Genomic DNA, 17,267 nt, shown 5'->3' with positions numbered 1-17,267 from the left:
AGAGCACCATATGTTGATACTCTTGCAAATGACTTTATATCTGGCGACCATAAAGAGATTCAATTGGGAAAGATCAAAGAATTTCCTTATCGTATATTCTCATCCTTTTATATAGACATGTATACCTTTTCCAACATTTTTAGTTCTTTTAAGGTTTTCGCGTCCGATTTTTGGAAATTCATCTTTAATTTTGTAATTCAATAAAAGGGAACATCTAATTATTATAATTTATTGTTTATTTCTTAATGCGCATTGTGGTGGAAAGCTGTTGTTGGTCATATATCATTTACTATTATTTATATCTTGGGTTGTTTTTCTACCATTGTGGAGGGTTTTTTCTAATCTAAATTTGTATGAATTGATTTGCATACATCATTTACAAGATGCGAATTTGCAGATGTCTGCAGCTGCATTTCCTATAGGTTTATTTGATCTAGAAGGAAAACTAACATCAATCATGGTATTTATGTCATCTTTTAAGAGTTTTTATGGGTCCTATATTTTAACATGATTGAATCAACATGCTTTCTCCATGTTTCTCTTGTTAGGAAGGATTCCTCCATTTGGATGGGCTTGACAATGCGAGTGTAGAGATAAAAGTAGCCAAGGTTTGTCTTGCTTCTTGTGATAGATTAATATAAAAGCTATTATAGGGCTTTAACTATCAGCTTAAGCTTTTACTTTAAATGGTTCCTTAAAATAGTATGATAGCATAAGTGGTGTAAGATTATAACTGAATTGTTTTAGGATATAATGTATTAATAAATAAATTGTTCATTATTAAGTCATTTGATTTATTTGATATAGTAAGTTTAACTATATAAAGACATTTATCTTTTTATCACAACTAAACAAGTTAAATGAAAGAAATCCCAAATTTATAGAAGTGATCATAAAGTGTTCATACAAGCATAAAGTGAGACTATACTTTATGATAATTAATTCATAAACTTAAATTGCCAAGTATTATGTTTAAGGGGTTAACATAATACCGTAGAGACTTGCATGTAACAATGCCTTCTATTAACAAAAAGCTGATCTCACAAGCTTTAGGTATTCGGATATCTAGATAGTTGTATGGATCCGGTGAAAAAGTTCATTTGGGTTGGGGATCTGATTTGAGATAACATGATGGATGGATCTATTGTGCTTTCTGGATACTTTTCATGCTTTTGTCTTCAACTTTTACCTGGTTTTTTTTATAGAGAGGGTCAAAGGATCGGTACGGAAGATATAATGTCACCTGTCTTATTTCAAATGTATTAGTAGGTATAAGTAATCCTCAGACTCAAACAACCATTAATTAGCGATTCTAGATTATGGAGTGTGATGCTTTGACTATATGCTAACACGATCGATACATGACTGATACCTGGGGCGTGTCTTAGGTGGGTGTTAGGTATCACATAAAGTAATTATAGGATAGTTAATGATAGATCGAGCATTCATCATTCCTGATAGATAAGAGAAATATCCATGGCCTCTTGTGGAGAATTAACTTGAAATCATTGCAAGGTGATAGGGTTAAGAGTTGAAATGAAGATTTTACTTAACTTGTCTATTTAGAGTTAATTCTACCTGGATAAGTAAAATAAATGTCTCATTATATGCAACTTGACAGGTTCCATAATTACAGATTCGTTTAAGGATATAGTTGATGAATGATCAAAATTATACTGCATATAATACGGAAAGGTAAACGTCAGAATCAACCTGACTTCTTATGGCTCTAGGAGAATGTGACGATCTTAGTAAAAATAGTTTGCGCACTCATTCTGTTATATGTTTGATTGAATTGATTTTTTTTTTAAGTTAAGTGCAATAAACGGATACAACTAGTTGTGGTAAGAACCTAATGGATCACACACAAGAATTAAGATTAAAAGGCGTAATGGTAATTTATTTGGGATATGTTGAGTGGACCAAAATATGTATATAAGGTAAATGGATTGTTGGATTGATTTATAATATAAATTAGATCATGATTATGGATGAAAATAATTAAACTAAGGATAATTGTAAAGAGATAATAAGTTATTAATTATATAGGATGTATATTAAGATATATATGGATATAATTATGATAATGTTTCTATTTAATTAAATAATTATAATGTGATTATAATACTTGATAAATTAAGTAATTATCCTAGAAGGAATTAAGAATTCTAATGAGATTAGAATTAGAATTATTAATTGTATTTGTATTAGATAAGATAAGATTAATAATTATCTTCCATTATTTAATTAGTTAACCTAATGTGATTAGAATATTAACTAGTTAAATTAAACCTAATTGAATTAGGGTTAGAAAACAAATCCCTATATATACTACACTATGATTTTCGGCCAGCATATGCAAAATTGGGGGAAATTTTCTCTCAACTATACACTTCAATTATCTAAGTTTCACCTATTCGCTTCTTAGTTCGTGTGGATTATGTTAGAGGCAATCTACTCGTGATTGCTATTAAAGGTTGATCAAGCACGTTAGTGACTTGGGTTGATCAAGGTTCATTGAGAAGATTGATAAATCTAAGTGGGAACTTCATTTGCAGTGGTAGATAGTTCATCGATTAAACACATTTAATCACTTTGATATGAAATAACGATTAACGGATCCTAGGGTTAAATGATATAGATTTTTTTATTTTATTTTCTGTTGTGTCTACGTTCTTCTATTTCCTAACATAACATACAGAAGACTACCTACAACATTAGCATAAGGAACATTTTTCATCTGTTTAATTTTTTTGTGTGTGTTTGTGGACACATCTCAGAGCTAATGTTGAAATCCTTGCTCATTGGGCTATCAATAGGTTTATAGTTTCGCATATTGAATCGCTTAAGAACTTTGTTGATATAAATCTCTCATGAGACAAGACCAACAATTTCTTGGAATGATCTCTTGTGATATTGACTCCACGGTTATATACAGCTTCACCCATATCTTTCATCTTAAAACTTGAGTCGAGCCAACCTTTGATTTGATTTACGTAAGTCATGTCATTTCTCACTATGAGGATATCAACAACATACAATGACAAAATGATAAACTTAATTCTAGAGCTCTTTGTATAGACATTGTGGTCTTCTTCAATTATATTTGAAGTTGTTCGATATCATCTCATTATAAAATCGGATATACCATTTACCTGAAGACTATTTAAAGCTATAGATCGATTTAATCAATTTGTAAACCTTTTGTTCACATCCTTGTTTTATGAAACCGAATAGTCCTTCTATGTAGATTTCCTCGTCTAATTCTCCATTGAGAAAAGTAGTCTTTACATCCATTTGATGTAGCTTCAAGTCTAAACTTGCCACAATGGCTAGTATGAGCCTTATAGACGTAAATCTCACAACAGGCGAGAAGGTCTCTTTGAAGTCTATCCTTTCCTGTTGTGTATAGCCCTTAGCAAAAATACGAGCTTTGTACCTTTTGATACTGCCATCGACCTTTCGTTTTATTTTAAGAGCTCACTTGTTCCCAATAGCCCTTCTACCCTCTATAAATCAACTAGTTTCCAAACATGGTTGACTTCTATGGAATTCATTTCGTTTTCCATTGAGTTAGTCCATTTATCCTTTTTCAAGATATGAGAGAGCCTCATTGATATTTTTATGCTTCACGTAATCTTGAGGAGTTACTAAAAGAGTCGAGCCTTTGATACTGAATCGACATTGTTTGAATTTTTATCTTTTAGTACGACACGACTCTGAATCTTAATAGAAAAATTTCATGTATTCATCTAGATTCTGAATTTGTGCACTTGGACTAAGTTCCATATACTCATTGCAGTTAGGAATAACACTCTTACTGGAACTTGAGTCTGTATCATTGCTAACATTTTGAGGTATTGGAACATTATCTTGTTCCTCAAAATATTGAGATACTTGAACATTTTCAAATTCCTAAAAAATTCTCCAACTTGAATGGAGAGATCCATCATAATCTAGTTCCTCGTACAGAGTGTTTTCATGATCAACATCACGTAACTTTGGAAACTCGTTCTCCAATAAGACAACATCTCGTGATTCAAACTCTGTCACTCTTCAGTCTCCGTCCTCTCCCACTGGAACATATCCCTTTGATACATCCGGGTACCTTATAAAGATACCTATTATACAACTTATGATTCATCAACCATTAATAGATATATAATCATATTTACAACTTAAATATTTGAAATATTATTTAATACTAGTTTTTCTATTTTATGTTTGATTATTGTTATACAAAAATTATTTTATTTTTCTAATATTAATAAAGTTTTTAAACTTTATATATTTATATAAAATAAAATTTAAAAATCTATTAAATTATATAATTTAAGTTGAATTATAAAATAAGCACTCTACTATTTTATTATATTTATTTACATATTAATAATAATAACTATTTAGTTATATCAAATAATAATAATAATAACTATTTAGTTTAAGAAATATATATTTTTAATTTATAAATTTGATATCTCTAAAAATTATTATTGATATTAAAGAAATATTTTTATTAGCATACATTTTATAATAATGTTAATATTTTACTAGTTTAAAAAAAAAAAATATTTTACTATATTATAAGGTTAAATGTGAATAAAAATATAGTATTTTACATGATTTTATAAACTCTGGTTAAATCTCGGTTGAATGCCGATTGAATCTTTAACCCTTCACCTTTTACCTTTTCTGGTTCTGTGACCGGTCCGGTTCCGACAACCATGGTGTGAAGCAAGGTTACCATATTTTGGTAATTTTGCTTTAAGGTTGCTAAATGTTTTTTTAATATAAAAAAATGATTTACTTTTTTTTTTAAAAAAAAAAATTTGCGCACAATGCGCTTACATTAAAGAAGAAAGAAAAATCCCACCAGACCCGGATGTGATTCGAACCCATGACTTTCGAAAGCATAGGTAAGCTCTCAATCATTAATATAAAAAAATGATTTATTTAATTACTATTGATGCACATTTTTTTATGAGTCTTTCTTTCGCTGTCGGTTAACAATAGGCCTCACCATGGGCCGATGAGCCCGCCCGCCCGGCTCGAGCCCAGGCCCATTTAGCCGGATCTGGACACATAAAATTAGTGTCCGGCCCGGTTCAAGTCCGAATAAGCCCGCTTAGAAAATGGACGGGCTTAGGCTATATAAATACCTGTCAGGCTTGGCCCGGCCCGTTATCTATATATACATTTATAAATTTAATATTTATTTAAATGCCTCATATTAATTATTATGTTTATTATTTTTTATTAAAAAAGTTAGTATTTCATTTTAATTGATTTTTTTTAATATAGATGTGAGCTTGAACGGGCGGGTTTGGGATTCCTTTTTTAGACCCGAGCCCGAGACCGACTCTAATTAGTGTGAGCTTGGACTGGGCTTGAGCTTATCAGGTTTTATCAAAAGCCCGACAGGTCTGACCCAGCCCGGCCCATACCGAGGTCTAGTTAACTATATTTATAATTAAAATAAATTATACGTATATAAAATAAATTTTGATGTGAAAAAAGAAGTTTCTTGTTAGAGTAATTGAACAACTCAAATTTAAAGTAAGAACACTTGTAAGTTGTAACAGTCACACCACCATTGGCTACTATTTCTGGGCGCCAAACCAGACAAACCCTCGCAAAGATCTCAAAATCCAATAACCTTACAATCATTGAATGAGCTTGGGGTTAGGGTTTATTCTTCTCCAAACCAAACAGAATGGAACGCCAGGATGATTTGTATAGGAGGAAGGAGCGATTAGCATTAGTGGCCATTGTTGTGGTTGCAGCTCTGGCCGTGGCTTGCCTACTGGTTGCTTTTAGCTATTACTGTTATATACGCAACAAGCTCTCCAAACGCCTCCAATTGCTCAAAAGTAAGACACATTTCTCTCTTTCTTGCTGCTGTTGTTGAAATGTAGAGGGAGTAGAAAGAAATTTGTTGTTTTGGTTTCCTAGAATCTTAATCTTCAAGTACGTTTTTTGGCTTTAGAAATATAAGTTCAGGGGAGTATGATGCGGTGTCCCAAAGTTCCAATCCATGATATCTTCTACACTGGAGAGCAGTCAACCGGTAGTAGCCCAGTGATTTTTTTTTTTTTTATTTAAAAAAAAATAGTTTGTTATAGTTGCCTACAATATCTCATGGAGAGAAACCGCAGAAAGGAAGAACAAGTATTTTGGCATTCAATTGAAATTTATTTATTAGTTTCAGAGTTAAGAAAATAAAGGAAGAAGTCAGTGTTGTTTGTTACCTTGTTTTCCCTTCTACAAGTACCTCTTTACGATCCATTATCCAGCAGTTTATGTTTGTTACGTTTTTGCTTGCTTTGAGTCAAGCTTAGTAGTTATGGCTAATGTTGTTTTTTCTTTGGGGTCGTACAATCAGAAGAACAGAGAAATCCCATTTGTCAAGTATAATGATTATTTCGCCTGCTTCCTCTTCCTTTGCAACTGATTTTGTAATTGTAATATAGCATCCAAGGGTTTGTTGAATTTATATATGGAAAATCCTGATAGAAGTATAATGATGAAAGGTTTTGAATTTTCGTCAAAAGCACATACTTTTGAATACTTTTTTTTTTTGAAACAAGATGCGCAATACATTAAGAATAAAAACATGAACATTGGCTAGGTCAGTGGGGACACAACAAGTCTGCTCTTCCACAGAGGTAAGAGACCCAACCCGTCTAGTCTGAAATTTGTTGTCGAGGAATAGTCCGGCCAGTAGTTTCTGGACTGGATTAAAGGGAAATTTTTTCTAGATCTTAATTTTATTTCCAAAATTGTGTATTATGGAGCTTAAAAATGTAAACTATTCCAGTTAAAATTGAGTAAGAAATTGAACTGGGGCATCAGTTTGGTGTCCTGTAATTTGATTTTATTCAGCTATATGATGTGGTTGTTAAAAGTTAAAAACATGAGTTATGAATTCAGTAAAATCAACTCTTTTCTGCATGTAACCTTTCAGTGTTTATCAGGCCTGAAACCTAAATATGCCTAATATATAAAGGCTCAAAAGTTATATCAACCAGCCTGATAGCAATGTCTTCTAGTTATGCTTGTGGTTAGTTCATGTATTTTGAGGAATATGTTTTTAAGGAAAAAACTCATAAATTATTTATGAATGATGTTGAAATAAATTGATGAGGAGTTGGAGGATGACAACCATTTTTTATATTATTCAAAATTTCTACATAGATAAGTCAAACTATTATTCCAAAGAATGCAAATTCATTTAGTGGAAAATCAACTTAAAACATGCTTGTTGACTCGATTAATTGTCTTTGAAGGATATAATTACGAAGAAAAAGGTAACTTTGAGAATCCGCAAGTTGCTGCTGAGAAAGGACTTCAGGTGTTTACGTTCAAACAACTACATTCAGCCACTGGTGGTTTCAGCAAGTCAAATGTAGTTGGTCATGGTGGGTTTGGATCAGTATACCGTGGAGTGCTCACTGATGGTAGAAAAGTTGCAGTTAAAGTGATGGATCAAGCAGGGAAGCAGGGAGAAGAAGAATTTAAAGTGGAGGTTAGATCTCAATGTATTTGTCGTCAAGAATTTTTTTTTTCCATAGTGAATGAAATTGCATCCTTGTAAATTCAAGATTTTGTGAGTCCTTTGCCAAGTTTGAGATGTGTGCGTGACTCAAATTTTCCACTGTCATCTCTCCTTAAAGCTCTTTATCTGCCTTCACTATGTGTTATGGACTGCAATAAAGCATCTCAAACATTTGTAGGTGGAATTGCTGAGCCGCCTGCATTCTCCATATTTATTGGCATTGGTTGGGCACTGTTCAGATAATAATCATAAATTGCTTGTTTATGAGTTTATGGCAAATGGTGGACTACAAGAACATTTGTATCCATTAAGTGGTAAGCTATGATAATGGACACTTTTTTTTGGAGTTTCCAGCGTTTTTTGTTCGGCTTTTCGACAATAAGTTCATTTTCAGTACTTGCTTTAGGGCGGCCCGGTCGCACTACGCGTCCCCGCTGAGCGAGGGTCCGGGGAGGGGTCCCACCACAAGGGTGTACTGGGGGGCAAGCCTTCCCCTGCCAATTTATTTGGCAAGAGGCCGCTCCTAAGACTCGAACCCGTGACCTTTTGGTCACACGACAACCATTTTCAGTACTTGCTTTACTTAAAAAAAAAAACTTGAAGTAATAAAGTAGAAAGGGTCTGAATAATCTGAACAGGTTGTCTTTCAACATATGGTGAAAGAAAAATGATTTCCTGTAACACAGGAATTTTATTATCAAGTCATCAACAGATACTGCAAAGATAGCATAAAGAGAAATGATGAAGCAACAATTAATCATACTCAGAGAAAATGAATTGAATAACTATTTCTGTTTTCCATAAATTTCCCTGCGAATTTGAGTAGTTGATTTTTTGTGGTTGGGTTTAAATTGCACAGGTCACAATGCTTTTCACTTAAGACTGGACTGGGAAACACGGTTAAGAATTGCCCTTGAAGCAGCCAAGGGTTTGGAGTATTTGCATGAACATGTCAGTCCTCCAGTGATTCATAGAGATTTCAAGAGCAGCAACATCCTTTTGGACAAAAATTTCCATGCCAGAGTTTCTGATTTTGGATTGGCCAAGCTTGGACCTGACAAAGCTGGTGCACATGTTTCAACTCGCGTGCTTGGCACCCAGGGATATGTTGCCCCTGAGTATGGCATCAATCGAACCTTTTCCTTTGGCCTTTAAATCTCTAATTGGATAGAATTATAAAGGATTAAAGCCTGGAGGCCCCTGAACTTCGCAGTTTTTACCCATTAAGCTCCTACTGTTTTATTTTGACACATGAGCCCTTAATCATATAGATTTACACATTGATTCCTTGGTTGAAACACTCAATCGTAAGGGCTTAATAAGTAATACATAAAAGATCTAGGGCTCAATGCATCAAACCAAAAGATTAAGAGTTCAATGTGTAAAAAATGTAAAAAGTTGCCTGAAGAAAAGTTAACCCATTCACAATTGATTAAATTCATAAAGTTGATAACTTGCATAGGTGGTTTGAAGTTAGAACTTTATTGTCAAACAAAAAGTTCTTCCAAATTCATAAGCCTAACCTGGGTTCACAGATCAAACAGATGACAAAGATTTTATGTCAAATTCAAATATCCCGATTTTCAAACCTCCATTGAAATGTATAGTCATTTGTACTTTTTCATGCTTGTGTGGCACAGGTATGCATTAACTGGCCATTTGACAACGAAATCAGACGTCTACAGTTACGGGGTTGTTCTGTTAGAATTACTTACGGGCAGAGTGCCAGTTGATATGAAGAGACCTCCTGGAGAAGCAGTTCTCGTTTCGTGGGTGAGAATCTTGTATACTCTTTGTCTATTTACAAAAATTGATGATGCTACAAAGCATCCTGTACTTGAGGCTTGAAGATCAGCTGTAAATTATTAGATTTTGGGATTATCCTTAAAAATGGTGCAATCTTCACTCAACAGTAGAAACTCTAACTCAATGTTTTCCCTTTTCCGAGGGATTCAGTCAGAAAATTTTCATTGTTAATTAATGACATCCACTTTTTCGTTAGAAAGGGGAGAAAAGTTCGGTTAGGATCTCTACCATGGGGTGAATCTTGCGCCGTTTTAATGTTAGGGATTAAATTGTTCTTCCCAAAAACTTTAGGAGCAAAATCGTTATTGAATTTAATTGGATTCATATATATTATTTGTGAAGTAGGTACTGCCCAGGTTGACAGATAGAGAAAAGGTGACAGAAATAATGGATCCAGCACTGGAGGGTCAATACTCAATGAAAGAAGTAATTCAGGTGGCAGCAATTGCTGCAATGTGTGTGCAACCAGAAGCAGATTACAGACCATTAATGGCAGATGTTGTGCAGTCACTTGTCCCGTTGATTAAATCTCATCGGTCGGCTTCAGGTACGAATGCACTAAGGTCCCCTACTTCACTTTCACAAGACTCCGGCAGAGCTAGTGCATGAAACTTTGCTAAAATCAAGTACATTTGCTGGTCTTTAATTATGTGTTAGGCTGATGTACAAATTAGGGAAATCTGTTGATTCAGATAAAGAGTTCACTCAACTCACTACATTTTGGCCTCTGCCTCTTATGCTCTTGGTTAATTAGATGAAAATTTGTTAATGGATTTTGGATGAAACAAGACTTATTTTAAGTTAAAATCATCTAATGTAGATTATAATTTGTATTCCTAAGAGAATTATTGCATTGGTATTAGCTTGCTAATTAAATCACCGTATCTGCAATATGCACACATGCGGATCACACTTATGGGTTAGATGCAAGATATATATCGTGAATATATAGTTTTAAGCATGCAAATAATAATTATAAAGGCAAGACATCATAACAAGCAAGATGTAAGGGATACGGAAATGCATGATTCGCGGATGATCTTATTGATATATGAAAATTAAGTATACATTTATAATGCTTCATCCCATGGTAGTAGTAGCAAGACTGGTGATAGGTCCCAAAGGTGACCAATCACTCCACCACCCCTTTAGTAGTTCTTATATCTACTTGAAACCCATGATGACTAACCATTATAATATCTCATTCAATAGTATTCTCATTATAGTCATTTTTCTCTGTTACACACAGAATTCCACAAAAAGACTTACCTCAACAAAAGTTGTATTTATATATTTGTTCTATAAACTTTCATGATGAATAACTAAGCGTTATTGTCAGAGACAAACTCATTAATTTTACCAATTATGTGATTAATTATCTGAATTTTTCTCTTTACTCCTTTTTGTCAGTATACAATATCTTCTTCGTCAACTTCTAACAGATTTTCAGTTCTGCTTTAGCAGTAGATATTAAATGTTATCTTTAATCTGTTATTTCTTTTATGTCTGTTCAATCTAGGATACATAAATATCCACACATTGTTTCATTTATATAACTCATTGTTCAATATCCTCACAAGGCTCTCATATTATTTATCTAATCAATGACTATACAACAACAAAGCCTTAGTCCCGAAATGATTCGGGGTCGGCTAACATGAACCATCATATAAAACCGTGAAATCAAGTCGTGTCAGCGACACAAATTCTCTCCCTCCACTCTTTCCTATCCACTACCATATTTTCCTCAATCCCCAATAAACTCATATCACTCTCGATCACCCTCCTCCAAGTTTGCTTAGGTCTTCCCCTACCCCTCACCACTACATCTCTATGCCACTCTTCAGTCCTCCTAACCGGCGCATTAACCGCTCTTCGTCTTACATGGCCAAACCACCATAGTCGGTTTTCCCTCATTTTATTCTCAATAGATGTAACCCCTACTTTTGTCCTAATTATTTCATTAATCACCCGATCCTTTCTCGTATGATCACACATCCATTTCAACATACGCATCTTCGCCACCGACATCTTATGAGTGTGACAGTGTTTCACTGCCCAACACTTCTTACCATATAACAGTGTTGGTCTGATTGCCGTGCGGTAGAATTTTCCCTTCAATCTATTTGGCATGCCGGGGTCACAAAGGAAACCCGTAGCACTCTTCCACTTCGCCCAACCAGATTTAATCCTATGTGCAACATCTCCATCTACTTCTCCATCCGTTTGGATAATAGATCCTAAATACCGAAAGCTATCCGATGCCTGAACAACTCTCCCATCTAGTGTGATTGTCCCTGCCTCTCTACTCCTATCGCCGCTAAACTTACACTCCAAATATTCTGTCTTACTTCGGCTTAACTTAAAGCCTCTAGATTCTAAAGTTTGTCTCCATAGTTCCAACTTCCTCTCCACGCCTTCTTTCGTCTCATCAACCAACACAATATCATCTGCAAACAACATGCACCATGGTATACCATCTTGAAGTGAACTCGTTAGTTCATCCATAACGATGGCAAAAAGAAATGGGCTTAGTGCAGAACCTTGATGCACTCCAATCGTAATAGGGAACTCTTCAGTCTTCCCGACACTGGTGCATACACTCGTGCATGCTCCCTCATACATGTCCTTTATGATGTCAACATATTTCCGCGAAATGCCTTTCCTTATTAGGGCCCACCAAAGTACTTCCCTTGGTACCTTATCATACGCCTTCTCCAAGTCAATGAAAACCATATGCAAGTCTTTCTTCTTATTTCGATAGTGCTCCATTAATTGTCTCATTAGGTGGATGACTTCCATAGTTGATCTTCCCGGCATAAAGCCAAACTGGTTTTCCGAGATCTTCACCATCCTCCTTAGCCTTTGTTCGATCACTCGCTCCCACAGTTTCATAGTGTGACTCATTAATTTGATTCTTCGATAGTTGGCACAATCTTGGACATCGCCTTTGTTCTTATACAACGGGATTATGACACTTTTCCTCCATTCGGATGGCATCGTATTGTTTTCCCAAATTTTGTTGAAGAACGTCGTCAACCATTCGATTCATCTCTCCCCCAAACATCTCCAAATCTCAATAGGGATGTCATCAGGTCCTACTGCTTTCTTCAATCTCATCTTATTTAATGCGATTTTGACTTCACCCTTTTGAATTCTCCGTATGCATTCACGATTTATCATATCGTGAGGGATACTTATATCTCCAACCTCTTGTCCGCGATCTCCATTAAATAAGTTATCAAAATAGGACCTCCATCGTTCCTTGATGTCCTTATCTCCAACTAGGACTTTTTGGTCTACATCCTTCGCACATTTAACTTTTCCGAGATCTCGCGTCTTCCTATCTCTCATCCGAGCAATCCTATATACGTCTCTTTCCCCTTCCTTCGTATCCAATCTTGTGTACAGATCCCGATTCACCTTTGCTCTAGCATCTCGTATGACCTTCTTTACTTCCCTTTTAGCCCCTTTGTACTTTTCGTAATTCTCATCACTCCTGCACTTCCCTAATATTTTATAGGATTCTCGCTTACTCTTTACTGCTTGTCGTACTTCTTCCGTCCACCAAGATGTGTCCTTACCCGGTGGCATGCTACCTTTAGATTCTCCTAGAACTTCCTTCGCTACTTCCCTTATACTATGCTCCATCTTAGTCCATATTGAATCTATATCTAAATCCATATGGCAAGTCCAAATATCTTTTTTGGCCATCTCATCCACAAATTTTTGTTGATTCTCCCCTTGAAGTTTCCACCACTTAATCTTAGTCTTCACTTGTGGTGTTCGTTTTCTCATACATCTCCTACTTCGAAAATCAAGCACCACTACTCTATGCTGGGTTGTCGTACTCTCACCCGGGATCACCTTACAATCAATATAACTCTTTCTCCAAGCACTCCTTACTAGGAAGAAGGCAATTTGACTCGCATTACCGCCACTCCGATAAGTCACTAAGTGGGATGTTCTTTTCATAAACCATGTGTTCATGATACTCAAGTCATAGGCTGATGCGAATTCCAAGATATCATTTCCTGCTTCATTTTAATCTCCAAAACCATATCCTCCATGAATACTCTCAAACCCATCTCGCCTAGAACCTACGTGTCCATTGAGATCACCACCTAGTACCATCTTTTCATCGCTAGGAACCTGTTGCACCACTTCCTCCAAGTCCTCCCAAAAAGCTTGTCTTATAGGGACATCTAATCCTATTTGTGGCGCATATGCACTTATGACATTCACAACCTCATCTCCTATCACAAGCTTAACACTCATAATTCTATCGCTCTTCCTAGACACCGCTACTACATCATCAATATACTCCCTATCAATAAGAATACCTACTCCATTTCTACCCCTATCCTTTCCTGAGTACCACAATTTATAACCCCAATGAGCTATCTCTCTAGCCTTGGCTCCAACCCACTTGGTTTCTTGTAGGCACATTATATTTATTCTCCTCCTCTTCATAAAATCTACAATTTCAGCTAATTTTCCTATCAAAGAGCCTATGTTCCATGTCCCAAAGCATAACCTATTACCCCTCCCTACCATTACCGTTGACTAGCTTATTTACCCGCAACCCTTGCATATTTGACACCACCCCCGGGTCCTGGGGTGGCGCGCCGCTTCGGGGCGACGACCTAGCAACCCTTGTATATTTTTCACTACACCCGTGTCTAAGAAGTGCAGCGCGTCGCTGAGTAGGGAACGCCCCCACGATATTCCTATTATAGTTCATGTCATAAGATGTGACTAAGTTTTACGCTGGCCGCCACAAACCTACCGCAACTCCTCCTTTGTCCGGGTTTGGGACCGACTGTAAATGCCACCAAGTGACCCTCACAGGCGGAGTTCTAATCAATGACTATAAGAGGATAAAAAAAATAAAAGTTACAAAGTTAATATAAAATAAATAAATAAAATACTCATGAATCTAGAGAAGTTTGTGAAGTCCCTTCTCTATCCTTCCTAATTTCTTTCAGTTTTTTTTTTTATACTCGTCCAAGTACCTTGAATTAGCAGCAAAGCTTAACAGGGCTATGTTCTTGAGAAAACAATTCTCAAACTCACCCTGTCTTAGTCAATTCTTCAAACTTTTTAGAATATGTTTCGAAATAGTTTTCCTGGGAATTAAGTTGATCAATAATAGAATTTAATCTTTTTTTATTACTGGATCCTGACTAACATCGTGATCTAAATGGAAGCACGCAGGGTGAGGGCAATCACTAGTTATATAAACATATACAATATGCTCATATATTTATTGAAATGATGAAAGTATTTCTTACTTCATGATTTTGATAGGTAAGCTTTATATATATATATATATATAAACATATACAATATGCTCATATATTTATTGAAATGATGAAAGTATATATAAGTATATATATATATATATATATATATATATATATATATATATAGTGATGAAAGTATGGGTGTAGTAAGAGATCCATAACTAATAAGGAGACCCATGACCCATACAGACTCAATAATATAACAGACTCAACAAACAATAATGAAATACAGACTTAGAGACTTATTATTTAATTTGTAACATTCCCCCTCAAGCTAGAGCATAGATATTTATCATGCCCATCTTGTTACAAATATAGTTTACTCGAACCCCACTTAAAGCTCTAGTGAATATATCTCCAAGTTGCTCATTTGTCCTGACATGGGCCGTAGAGATGATATTTTGTTTTATCTTTTCTCGGACAAAATGGCAGTCTATTTCAATGTGCTTGGTACGTTCATGAAACACGGGGTTAGAAGCAATATGAAGTGCTACCTGGTTGTCGCACCATAGCTTAGCTGGAGTATTGACCTTGAATCCAAGTTCAAACAAAAGATGGCGAATCCACATAATTTCACAAACTGATCGGGATATAGCTTGATATTCAGATTCTGTACTGGAGCGAGATACAACCTGTTGCTTCTTGCTCTTCTAAGAGACCGAATTTCCTCCAACAAAAACATAATAGCCTATAGTGGACCTTATATTGTCCTTATCTCCTGCCCAGTGGAGAAACATTGAATCTCAAGGAACGAATCAGAAAAGCATTCAACTTGGGTATGACCATGATTCTTGTAAAGTATTCCTCGTCTAGGAGTCCCTTTTAAGTAACATAAGATCTATTCAAGTGCAGTCCAGTGATAATAGGTGGGAAAAGACATAAACTGGCTAACGACACTAACAGAATAAGCTATATCAGGTTTAGTTACAGTCAAATAGTTCAGTTTTCCCACTAAACGACTATATCTCCCAGGATCTTCAAATAACTCTCCTTCTGATGTAAGATGCGAATTCGGAGTCATAGGTGCACTACATGGCTTAGCTCTAGATTTTCTTGTTCTGACAACAAGTCAAGAACATATTTTCTTTGAGATATGAAGATTCCTTTCTTACTCCTTGATACTTCAATTCCTAAGAAGTATTTTAGAGCACATAGGTCATTGATAATAAATTGACCATGAAGAAAGGATTTTAGTGATGAAATTCCTGAAACATCACTTCCTGTAATAACAATATCGTCTACATAGACGACAATGAGAATGATGCCCGATGCAAAATGTTTATAGAAAACAGAGTGATCACATTTACACTTCTTCATCCCAAACTGCTCAACTGTTTGACTAAACTTCCCGAACCATGCTCGAGGACTCTGTTTCAAACCATATAGAGATTTACAGAGACGACAAACTTTGCTATACTCCCATTGAGCAACAAAACCTGATGGTTGCTCCATATAGACTTTTTTTTCGTAAAGGTCCCCGTTTAAGAAAGCATTTTTTATGTCCAGCTAATGTAAGGGTCATTGAGAACAGGCTGCTAGTGAGACAGACAATCGAATAGAAGCCATGTTAGCGACTGGAGAAAAAGTGTCAGAGTAATCGACCCCATAGGTCTGAGCATACCCCTTTGCGACAAGACGAGCTTTTAAACGATCCACAGATCCATCAGAATTGACTTTAACAGCATACACCCATCGACATCCAACACACTTTTTCCTCACGGGCAAAGTTACTAGATCCCAAGTATCATTAGCATCCAAAGCATTCATTTCTTTTATCATAGCACCACGCCAACCAGAATGTGATAAGGCCTCCGTAACAGACTTAGGAACAGAAGTAGAATCAATGGAAACAACAAGACAACGTGAAGTCGAGGACAATTTATCATAAGAAACAAAAGCCGAAATAGGGTAAGTGCATGAACGTTTACCTTTGCACAGTGCAATAGGGAGAACAAAGTCATCGGGACTTGTGTTAGATGGTGGATCCGATGGCGAAACAGATATTGGTACTAGAGCAGAAGTATGAGGATTCTGACGTCTTGAATATACCTGAGCAATGGGCGGTTTAGGCAGCTGTGTAAGCACATGCGGTTGAGTTTGGTGGACCTGATAGACTAACACAGTATCATCGTCTGTAGTAGCATGTATATCAGATGATGTGGAAAACAAGGAAAGACGTTCCATAAATGTGACATCGGAAGATATCAGATACTTATTAAGAGAGGGACAAAAGCATCGATATCCCTTCCAAAGACGAGAATAGCCAAGAAAGACACATTTGAGGGATTTAGGGTCGAGTTTAGTGACTTGTGGGCGAACATCCCGAACAAAGCAAGTACCTACAAAAATCCTTGGTGAGATAGGAAATAACGGTTTGTTAGGAAAAAGAGTACCACAAGGAGTCTCACCTTGTAAAATGGTTGACAACATTCAGTTGATAAGGAAACAGGCTGTCAAAATTGCATCAGCCCAAAAGAGTTTGGGAACATGTGTTTGAAATAAAAGAGCTCGAGCTGTTTCAAGAAGATGATGATTTTTGCGTTCAGCAACACCATTCTGAGACGGTGTATCAACACTGGAAGATTGGTGGAGAATACCAT

At 35.8% G+C, this 17,267-nt stretch overlaps 1 protein-coding gene across 1 annotated transcript; it reads left to right on the top strand.

Moving 5' to 3' along the window:
• Positions 1-5,562: 5,562 nt before the first annotated feature.
• LOC136203780 (probable serine/threonine-protein kinase PBL23) lies at positions 5,563-10,130 on the top strand. The gene is made up of 6 exons (XM_065995012.1): positions 5,563-5,870; positions 7,287-7,525; positions 7,734-7,869; positions 8,415-8,673; positions 9,196-9,328; positions 9,707-10,130. Exons 1-6 carry the CDS (start codon positions 5,714-5,716, stop codon positions 9,968-9,970), a joined length of 1,188 nt encoding a protein of 395 aa, XP_065851084.1. The 5' UTR covers positions 5,563-5,713; the 3' UTR covers positions 9,971-10,130.
• Positions 10,131-17,267: the final 7,137 nt, after the last annotated feature.

Source organism: Euphorbia lathyris, chromosome 1 (assembly GCF_963576675.1).
Source record: "Euphorbia lathyris chromosome 1, ddEupLath1.1, whole genome shotgun sequence".
NCBI classification, from domain to species: Eukaryota; Viridiplantae; Streptophyta; class Magnoliopsida; order Malpighiales; family Euphorbiaceae; genus Euphorbia; species Euphorbia lathyris.
Note: the sequence above shows the minus strand (reverse complement) of the source record. Positions and strands in the feature narration are given on the sequence as shown.

Bases quoted from the DNA above. Each gene is read 5' to 3' on its own strand.
- LOC136203780 (XM_065995012.1), top strand. From the start codon at position 5,714: ATGGAACGCCAGGATGATTTGTATAGGAGGAAGGAGCGATTAGCATTA. The intron at 7,526-7,733 runs GTTAGATCTCAA...AAACATTTGTAG, and splicing joins AAGAAGAATTTAAAGTGGAG to GTGGAATTGCTGAGCCGCCT. The intron at 9,329-9,706 runs GTGAGAATCTTG...TTTGTGAAGTAG, and splicing joins AAGCAGTTCTCGTTTCGTGG to GTACTGCCCAGGTTGACAGA.